This window comes from Terrapene carolina, unplaced genomic scaffold (assembly GCF_002925995.2).
Source record: "Terrapene carolina triunguis isolate 2854851 unplaced genomic scaffold, T_m_triunguis-2.0 Scaffold234, whole genome shotgun sequence".
Lineage (NCBI taxonomy): Eukaryota > Metazoa > Chordata > Testudines > Emydidae > Terrapene > Terrapene triunguis.
Genome location: NW_020664585.1, coordinates 6406963 through 6417902, shown reverse-complemented (window position 1 = coordinate 6417902; position 10940 = coordinate 6406963). Strand labels below are relative to the sequence as shown.

General features: G+C 41.5%; 1 protein-coding gene across 4 annotated transcripts in view; it reads left to right on the top strand.

The window, feature by feature from the left end:
* The window catches only part of MLXIP (MLX interacting protein), a 63037-nt gene that overhangs the window by 26064 nt on the left and 26033 nt on the right, over positions 1-10940 (top strand). For 3 of the 4 annotated variants that reach the window (XM_024196207.1, XM_024196206.1, XM_024196208.3), the window contains exons 2-3: positions 9690-9796; positions 10194-10279. In XM_024196207.1, the coding sequence (XP_024051975.1) occupies positions 9690-9796; positions 10194-10279 (193 nt within the window). Of the gene's footprint in view, positions 1-9267; positions 9343-9689; positions 9797-10193; positions 10280-10940 lie in introns of those variants that run through there. The other variant, XM_024196209.1, reaches the window with a different exon arrangement.

The following is a 10940-nucleotide window of genomic DNA, read 5'->3' as shown; positions in this document are numbered from 1 at the left end:
AATAATGTGCAGTAAATAAGGCCTAAGGCCACACAGAACAATGAGGAGAAAGCTAAATATTGAATAGCTGGTAATTTAAGTAAGTACTGTCCATTTTATGCAATGAATGAGAAAGGTCCTGTGGGAAAAAACAGTGATTGTGTAATTAAAGACTGTACCATAATGCATACGTGCAAGGGGGGCAAATGTCATTTCCTAAATTCTGAATGCTTGACTTTGCAATCTTAATATTTTTAGTTTAGTTTTTTGTGTATAATTTAATATTTTGCAGTAGTGCTCAGAGATCCCAATCAGGATCAAGGCCCACTGTGTTAGGTGTATTCAAAACCTATAAAGACACAGCCCCTACCCCAAAGAGACACATTAGATTATTAAAATTGAACATTTAAAAAAAATCTAACATACTTTTCACCATTTATGCTGTTTGTTTACTTTTTTACATTTCACCTTGGATTGTGAAAATAGACTGGCCAGTTTCACATTGGTTTCTAGTGAGCTTTCTAGTTAATCTCACTTTCTGGGTCTTCTGTTCAAGCACAAGGCTGCAATGTTTGGGTTGCAAACAGAGCAGAGGAGTGTTTGTTTTTAAAAAAAATAGTTTCCATTGGAGTTTATTTTCAAATATAATAGAAAGACTTGTATTTCTTATAAGAGTTTAATTTCTTACATGCTGGTCCAAAAATTAGGTTTTATCTTTTGACGTGTCTCTGGTTATTGACCACAACTGCAGGAATGGGGTGCTCTGAGGAAAACTCCATGTGGGTTTAATATTTTCTACAGCACAGTGTTTGGCTAGTTGGCAAGTTCCTGGAAACATTATATAAAACTAGGCGTGGTATCTTTATTTAGACAGGGAGAAAATATGCAAAAATATATGTCTGGTTGCCAAATATATAGGAGTTGACTCTATTTTGGATACAATTCTGTGACCAGCTGGGAGAAAAGTTAAAATAGGTCTATTCTAGTCTTTGATTAGCCAAATGAAGGTATATAGATGCATGTATTGGGGTAAATGTTTGTACCGGGAAAGATTGTCTTGGTGTTTAATACTTAACCCTTCCTCTAGCATATTCATATTGAGTCTATTAAAACATTTCACAAACATTAAGTAAGCTTCCCAGCTCTGCTGTGTGGTAGGGAAGTTTAGAAAGAGCCATAGAATGTGTAGTCTTAAAAAGCCTGTTTTTGCTAAAGCAAACTCTAGTTTTCCCTTAGTAATATTTCACTCTTAAAACTAGATTTAAAACTTGAATAAACATAATTAAATTGTTGAAAGGAAGCAATGTTTGTAGAGCAGTGTCCTGTCCAGCGGATGTGTCATGGGACTGGGAGTCAGCAGGCTTGGGTGCTGTTCCAAGCTCTGCCACAGAACGTGTGGCCTTGTGCAAGCTGTGTTTTCCCCTCTGTACCTTGGTTTACATATCTATAAAATGGGGATGGTTGGTACTTACCCTCCTTTGTAAAATGCTTTGAGATCTTAAAAAGTTGTATACAACGGCAAGATATTGCTCTCCTGTAGCTGCTTTCATGTGAGCATCTGACAGCCCTTTACAAACTTTAATTATTTAAGTCTCAGAAGATTCCCATGAGGCTGGTAAACTTGATCATTTCCATTTTATTGATGGGCAAACCTCTGTCCTACCCTCTTTCCACCTCCGTTTATCCAAGTCACAAGGAGCCAGTGGCAGAGGTAGGAGCCCAACAGTTCTGACAACCAACCTCCTGAGCTAATCATTAGACAGCATTTCTCTCAGATGCTTAGGAGGCTTTTCCAGCTTTCTGGCTGTTGTAAGCCTGAAATAAAATAAGTGAATTATGGGGGCGGCGGGGGGAGGGGGCTGGAATAAGCTATACCAGCAAAAGTACAGTGTTTCCAGTATAAGTTGTATCCCCACTAGGAACGCTTTGCTAATCTAGCTATACCTGCAAAGCACTTACTGTAGATGTGACTCTTATGAGAGCAAAATCCCAGACCCTGCAGACTTTTACTCAGGCAAGTACAGGACTGGGCTTTTTGCTAGTTTTGTAAAGTCACTACTTTATCTTTGCTCTCCAGCTTATTTGTAGAGTACACTGGGGAGATGCATTTCCTCAGGTAGTGGGATAAGATGTGACTGAATAGAATTATGAGCTGTTGGTTCAGAAAACCATACATTTTCTAGGGTACTAGAAAGGTACTAGACTGCAACCTAGCAATGGAATATTTTGAATGCTGATTTTGCACCTCAGTTTTTTATGAGAGAGACAGGTTGGGAAAAAGATGTTTATCTTTTCAGGAATCTCTCTCTTGAAAATCAAAGCATTGCTTTAAAAGGGGATGCGCTGCACAGCAGGGTAGATGGTTGTTTAACAGTATGCTGAATTTAGCATCAGTACAAGGATTCATGCGTAGTTTTATGGAATGTAGGTAATGTTAACATCCTACCTGTCTTGGAATCTGCTCTTTCAGATGAGATAATGGACAGAATAGCATCAAGAAAAGGGCGACCCCAGTGCTTTCTTTTAAAGTTGTGGCTAGGATTAGCTTTCTAGTTATTGTGGATAGTAAACATGAATCTGTGTGAGTGTTGCCTTCATGTGAATCCTGTACCGAGAAGAGAAATCATAATTCCTATCCACGTGATACAGGAATGTTTTTGTTCCACTTGCCTGCTTCTTCATTTTGGCACATAATATGTGAATGTTCTTGTAATCTGATCCTCTGAATGAGCCTTTGTTTGAGGAAGTATTGTTAGTTTTGGCTCCTATAGAGCTGAGGTGATAGGCCCAGCCCCCAACAAAACAAAGAGATTAAAAACAAACCAAAACCAAAACCATTCTCCTGGCTCCTATGTGGAAGCCAAAAAGATCTTTCCTTTTGTCACAAGAAAAAACTCATCTGTTTAGCTTATTTTAAATTAAAGGACTAGAAAAATTCTCATTTCATATTGGACATCCTATTACAAAAACCTGCAAAGAAAATATCCTTCTCTAAAGGTCTTTGCAGTCTAACTCAGAGACAATGCTATAAATGAACAAGCAGAGGAGGGGATCTCTCAAGAAAGTTTCACAAAGCAAGTGGATTTTAACAAAGGATTTGGCAGGGGAGAGGGCTTTTAGCACAAGGAAAGTGGGAGCCTGTAAAAGAAAGAATAGAAAAGTAAAATATACTCCTATATATATTTGCTCCTATAACTTGAAAATGATTTGGTTTTCAAAAGTGAAAATTGTATAGGCAATTCTCAGTTAAATCCTTTTCTCTCACAGCTATAAAGATAGGCAAGATACTTGTGGCTTGAAAAGTGAGTTTTACAAGCAGTAGCTACTTTTCATTGCATCTTATATGAGCAATTGGGTCAGTGCTGTGGATTCTGAGCTTCAATGCCCAGAGATTTGTGCTTAAATTCCACCTAGGATAGATGTAAGGCCTGATGCAACATGAATGCAGATGGAGAAAATAACTTTTTTCCTGATCTGGAGAACTCCAATAGGAGCATTTGCTTTGTACCTTCAGATTAATTTCAGTTATTTTCATAGAATCATAGAAGACTAGGGTTGGAAGAGACCCAGGACTGGCTCCAGGGTTTTTGCCACCCCAAGCGGCGGAGGGGAAAAAGCCGCGATCGCAATTGCAATCGGCGGCACTCCAGCGGCAGCTCCACCGCGCCGCTTTCTTCTTCGGCAGGAATTCGGCGGCAGGTGCTTCCCTCCGAGAGGGACCCACCACCGAATTGCCACCGAACAGCCCGACGTGTCGCCCCTTCCCCTTGGCCTGCTTGCTGGGCTGGTGCCTGGAGCCGGCCCTGAAGAGACTTCAGGAGATCATCTAGTCCAGGGGTCGGCAACCTTTCAGAAGTGGTGTGCCAAGTCTTCATTTATTTGCTGTAATTTAAGGTTTCGCGTGCCAGTAATACGTTTTACAGGGGCCGGCGGATGGAACCCCAGACTGGTAGCGGGCTGAGTGGGGCCGGAGGCCGGCCCCTGCCAGCCGGGGTCCCGGCTGCCAGCCCCACTCAGCCCACTGCCAGCCCGGGGTTCTGTCCATCCAGGCTGGCAGCGGGCTGAGCGGGCCAGCGGCGGGGACCCCAGGCCGGCAGCAGCATGCCACTGTAAATCAGCTCGTGTGCCGCAGGTTGCCAACCCCTGATCTAGTCCAACCCCCTGCTCAAAGCAGGACCAATCCCAACTATGTAAAGGAGCAAGGGCTTCCGGTTTAAAAGCCAGAACTGCAAGTCAGGGGATATGGGTTCCATTCCTGACTCTGCCACTGACAGACCTTGAGTGTGTAATTGAACCTCTCTCTGTTACCTCATTTGTAAAATGTGGATGACTAAAATTCCTTACTTTAGAAAGGGTGGTGTGAGGATTGATGGTTTGCAAAGCACTTTCAAGGTGTGTCATTGGAATGCAGGCTTTCTCTTATCTTATACATGTAACTGGACTGAGTTATTCTGCACCAAGTGCTCCAGTTTGTTTGCTCCATTCATCCACCTAACTTCAGCAATGCCTAATTTATTTTAAATTCACTTTATAATACATTCCTGTACCAGGCTCTAGACACATGCACAGTACAAAAACCAGTTCAGAATTTTAGAAACTGATAAATAGAACCTGTCTTCATCCACCCAACCCAGCAAGTTCTGGATTTGAAGATCTCTCATTAAAAATTCCCTGCTCCTAACCTCCTCATGGTTAAACCAGGGTTAAACATCTCACCTGTTACCAGCTGCTGCGCAGAGAGAGATCCCTGGTATCTTCACTGCAGCTGTCCAAGCAGTACTGGGCGTCTCAGCTGAGAACAACATGGCTCCCACCAGAGGGGATTTTTTCCCCCTTTATAACTTCAGTTGTTGATGACTGTGAAAGTGAAATTAGAGTTCCTTCTTCAGCACCAATTGCAAGTCATGAAGTAGAGGATGTATTTATCTTCTTTAATACAAGGGGGAAGCTTTTCAGTAGGCATTTAGCGCGAGCTAGAGTAATCGATGTTCTTCCCACAACATGAGACTACAGAGACGACTCAAAGATGTAATGGAAAAATAATTAACTAAAATGGGAAATTGCCATTTTGACAGTATCATGAGGCAGATTAGGGCTGAGAAAACACAGGTTGCATTAGAAACCACTTGAAGTGTCAAAGTTGTGTATAAGGAAAATTCTACTTGTGATTATTTGTTGATTAATTTAAAAGTTGCTTACACCATTGCTTGCATCAGCTGCTGTATCACATGCCCCAAAATTGTAGTGAAGCAAGTCAAACCATTTGCATTGTCTCCTCCTAAGCCAAGTTTCACTGAAATATTCTGTTGGGTCATTTATTAACTTGAATTTTAGATATGAACAGCATCCCTTCAACACTCTTCTTCTTAGTTTTTTGATGAATATGTACGCAGCAGGGGAAAAAAATCCTGTATACTCTCCCTAATAATATTGTGTTAAAGACAAGGTATTAGAGCATTAAAAAAATCACCTCTAGAGATATAGGTAAAGCAGTATCTGACTCATAGGCTGGTGATTAGTGATTTTCAGGCCAGTCAGAAACTTGGATTATGAGTAGAATGATTAAATCCCTGCTCCCTTGTCTACGTCATTAGTACTTAGTCATGAGAGTGCAGCCAAAAATGTAGAAACCAGTGCAAATGTCTCCTTCTGTTTTAAAAACATTTTATTCTGGATTTTGTGAATATAAAACAAAATACCTTACAAAGTGGTGAGATCCTCAGAGGAAAAGAACTAATTAAAGGAACACTGTCACAGTAAAATATCTGTTTAGGAAGAAAACCTACTTTTTTTTTTTTTTATCTGTTACTAGTCACCTCTTATAAAGCTAAAACATTTTAAGAATCAAATATATTTGTCTTTCAAATATATTTAAAAGACGCTATTTGCATTTCCAGCTTGGACAGTGAACATCTGTTTCCCATGTACTAGCACAAAACTGCAGCATTTGGGGAATGCTTAGTTGTCTGGAAAAAAAATAATTTTATATTGAATTATTTTAAAAACTGGAGACAGTTTTCGGCATTCAGAATTGAGTGAGTTCACTGCTGCAATTATATAACAGTGGTAGCAATAATTATTTGCATGATTATATTTTAATTAGACAACGTCACAGGGTCAGATGGAAATTCAATCTTGAGGGCCAAAAAGGGGCCTGTTGTGGCATGGTTTGCTGTCAAATTGGGAGGGAGTATCTAGTGGAGACCCACAAGGGTCAGTCCTGAGCCCAGGAGTAGTCAATATTTTCATTAATGACTTGGATAATGGAGTGGAGAATATGCTTATAAAATTTGCAGATGACACCAAGCTGGGAGGGATAGCAAGCACTTGGGAGGACAGGTTTAAAATTCAAAATGACCATGACAAATTGGACATTTGGTCTGAATTCAACAAGATGGAATTCAATAAAGACAAGTGCAAAGTACTTCACTTAGGAAGGAAAAATCAAATGCACAACTACAAAATGGGGAATAACTGTCTCGCTGGTAGTACTGCCGAAAAGGATCTGGGGGTTATAGTGGATCACAAACTGAGTATGAGTCAACAATGTGATGCATCTGCAAAAAAGACTAATGTGATTCTGGGTTGTATTAACAGGAGTGTTGTATATAAGACACAGGAGATAATTGTCCCGCTATACTCGATACTAGTGAGGCCCCTGTTGGAGTACTGTGTCCAATTCTGGGCACAGTTTAGGAAAGATGTGGACAAATTGGAGAGAGTGCAGAGAGCAACAACGAAAATGATAAACGTTTTAGAAAATCATATCTTTGAGGAAAGGTTAAAAAAGAACTGGGCATGTGCAGTCTTGAGAAAAGAAGACTGAGGGGAGGACCTGATAAGTGTTCCAGGATGTTAAGGGCTGCTATAAAGAGGATGGGGATCAGTTGTTCTCCAGGTCCACTGAAGGTAAGACAAGAAGTAATGGACTTAATCTGCAGTAGGGGTGATTTAGTTAGATATTAGGAAAAACTTTCTAACTATAAAGGTAGCTAAGCACTAGAATAGTCTTCCAAGGGAGCTCGTGGAATCCTCATTTAAAAAAAAAATTAATGGAGATATCCTATCTCCTAGAACTGGAAGGGACCTTGAAAGGTCATCGAGTCCAGCCCCCTGCCTTCACTAGCAGGACCAAGTACTGATTTTGCCCCAGATCCTTAAGTGGCTCCCTCAAGGATTGAACTCACAACCCTGGGTTTAGCAGGCCAATGCTCAAACTTCTAAAAACAAGTTGGACAAACAGGTATCAGGGATGATCTCAGTTTACATGGTCCTGCCACAGAGCTGCGAGCTGGACTAGATGCCTTCTGGCGGTCCCTTCCTTCCCTACATTTCTGTGGTTCTGTGATTTGATTTTGTTATGTGAACACTTGTCCACTAGAGACTGAATTAAAACCATTGAATTTATTTCACATCAGTAACTCCTGACCTGGGGTGGATTTGATATCGGGTTCAAGAGGTTAAAAGTTCCATATTCCATCCTCATCAACCCTCTGAACCACCCAGACCCCTATAGCACAGTTTGCTCTTTTATCAGGGACTAAGAACTACAAAACATTAAGGAGAGATTATGTGTGTCTTTCCTGAAAATCTTTTTTTACTCTTGTCACCTCAATCAGTACCTGATCAGTTTTCCTTCTAGAAGTGCCATCACCTTCACAGACTCAGGCCACTTGCTGGCCAGTGTGTCAGTGACTGTTCTGGTGACTGTTGCAGTAGATTTCATCCAGGTCTCTTCTCCCATTTTTGCGAACTTTGCTTATTTTCTGTTTGGGAAAAATTCTCATATGGAATTGAACCAGTGACTGTTGAATTCCTGAACGCCTTTGGCATCTTCCACTGAAGTTCATGTTTTGACTGTGTAATCGGTAGGCAAGTTTATCTGCATTTGTTTATTACATTTATTTGCTTGTGAGAATATTAGTGTTCTTGAAGGCTAATAGGCCAGCAGGAGCAGAAACTCCTTCTTGTTTTTGTTTTTTTGTTTTTTCAAAATCCAAAGGTCAGTTACAGTCAGGGAACTGCTCTCAAACACTATATTCTGAGTTGGTGAAACCACTCTCTCCTTTAGTGTTCCAGAATAGACATGACCAGTTAGGCTGAAATGATCATTAGAGGCCTGATCCAATTGCCCCAGAAGTCAATGGAGCCTTTCCATTTACTTCACTGGGGTTTGGATCAGGTTGTAAATATTGTTGTCATCTTCATGGTGATTCCTGTCCGCTGGATGAAACCTGAGGTTATCAAACTCATTACACTTATGACCTAATACTGGACTTGAACTCTGCTCCCATGGAATGCATTGAAAGAACTAGAAATAATAATAATTATTGTCCTAAAAGGAGGATAAATTATTAATCACTTTAATCTTTGGCTGGACTTTAATGCACTATAAAAATACAGTAAATAAAATGTAAATTCTATAAATTGGTTAACATTTTCTATCTTAATTCTAGTCTTAAATCACTCTGAAGAAGATTTAAACTGGATACAAGAAATACATTATAGTTATATTGGATTGTCTACAAAAATGCCTGTGTCCTTGTGACTTTTTATTAGAGATTAGACCTATTTTGGGTACAGATAAGTTAAATAACAGAGTTCTGCCATTTAGGATTTAGTTTATTAAACTATGCAACCATTGTCTCTTGAAAACCCATGTTACTCTAGAGATTGATATTGGAGTGGCATATTTTCTAGTCAGACTTATTTTGTAGGGACTCTGGCAAAGTCAAGGATCACAGGAGAGTGATGTGTTAGAATAGTGAAGAGAGAGAGAGAAAATTGAGGCACACGTAAGAGAGGAAAAAAAAGTATGTTTTCATCTGAGATTTGAAAGGAAATGGAGACTTGATGAAGTGATGAGATATGGGGGAAGCTTTTGCACACAGCAAGCCGCCGCAGAGCAAAGGCTCATACTAAAATTGATGAGACTGCGTGAAAAGATAGAAAGGAGGACACTAAACAAACAGAGGAAGAGCAAATCCACAAAAGATTTTGAAAACATAATAGGTAACTTCAAACAGGATCCTAAAATGGATGGGTTGCCTCTGTCTGCTTTAAACCCAGAACTTGGTGGCACCAGGAATGGATTTTGCAGCACTTCCCCAATGTGATATGGGATACTTCTTAATTTGCAGGCTCCTCTGTCAGTCATAAAGTTTCTGTAGCATTGAAATGTATCTCTTAGCACACCCCATTTCTGAGAATGGCAATGAATGTGTACTGTCTCAGTACAGCTCCTCAACATCCAAGATAGACCAAACCAAAAGCCTCCTAAGTGCCAGGTTTTACACATGATCTTGGGTGTTCTCATTCTCAGAGTTGGTGGGAGGTGATGTATTTGGCTTCAGGGGAACTGTGGTAGGTAAGAGAAGTGTGTTTGGGTGAAATGAGTTGTGGTCCCAGTGAAATTCCAGAGTGACAGGTATCCACATCACAAAACACCTCCCCAGAGCTAGTAGCAGAGAGATAAAGGACTAGAAGAGCCGTGAAGACTGTACTTCCCTATCACCTCTAGACCTTTAGGCCAGGAGTGAAGTATGTTGTCAGGGTGGTGCATGGAAGCAGCTTGCTCTACCAGTGCCTGAGCTTCATTTCACTGTAGTCTCCAGAACTGTCAGCCTGGCCCTTTTATTAGCCGCTATATTTGCTTTATATAAAAAAAAAAGTCACTGATTTTTTTATTGTTTTGGGTATTTTTATTTCAGTGGGAAGTTGGTTTCGCCAAAATGGAAGAATTTTAAAGGCTTAAAACTTCAGTGGAGGGATAAAATTCGTCTCAACAATGCCATCTGGAGGGCATGGTATATGCAGTGTAAGTTGCTTTTATGGTAAACGTGATTGCATACAACCACAAAATGTTTGAATCTGGTATTGCATCTGGCTATGCATGTAAGGGGCTGAATGGACAGGAGATGAAACATAAGCCCCCTTATGATGGAAAAACCCAAGTGATCTGCTGGTGGCCTAAATCCCTGTAGAGGACAATCCTGAATTTCCACCCCATGACCAAACCATCCCCATGGTGTTCAGCACTGCTTTGGGGCATTGCACCACTTGAATCCAGGTGCAGTCTGAAATGGCCTGTTCCCTAGTGGTGTGTTGGAGGGGACTCTGGGAAGACCTTTGTTAAAATCCTGCCTCCAAGGTGGAGAAGGGATCCCTGAATAGCATGTGTGTACCCAACTGTCATATTTTCATTTCTGTTTCAGACCTGGAGAAACGCAAGAACCCAGTGTGCCATTTTGTGACTCCACTAGATGGCTCTATTGATGTAGAGGAACATCGGCGGCCTGAAGTATGTAAAATTTGAGCTGTGGATTTGATTATCTCTATATCTCTCCTACCTCCGTTTAGATGTGAAGGCTCTGTAGCACTTACATGCTTTGGTGTCCTCTCCATAGTGAAAAATATCAACATGTATACTATATGGCTGCTGTTGAGCCAGATGTTATAAATCTACCTGTATTGGAATGATCAAGGTGCAGCCCAAGGGCGACTTACAGCCCCTGGAGTCCTACTATGCAGCCCATGACTGCCCTCCAGTTTGACAAATCTAAAGCATGAAGGTGCAGCCTGAAGAGCCCATCATTCCAACACGCCAGAGCCTGTTTTACTTTTCCTCTCAGAGCCCATTTCTGAAGGTTGCTGAAGTCAGTGGGAGGTGAGGGCCAGGGCCGGCTCCAGGCACCAGCTGAGCAAGCTGGTGCTTGGGGCGGCAGATTGTTGGAGGCGGCATTCTGCCCAATCCTAGGGCGGCACGGCCGCTTTTTTTTTTTGTTTTTGTTCGTTCTTGTTCCGCTCCGGCCGCCCTATAGGGGGCAGCGGTGCGGAGAACCAGAGCGCCCTGCAGGGCAGTCCTCTTCCTTCCCTCCCCGCCGACCAGAGCGGAGCCCTCGCGGGAGGGGCTGCGTGGCAGCGCCCCTGCTGTAGCCCTGGCCGCCCCCTTCTCTCTCTCT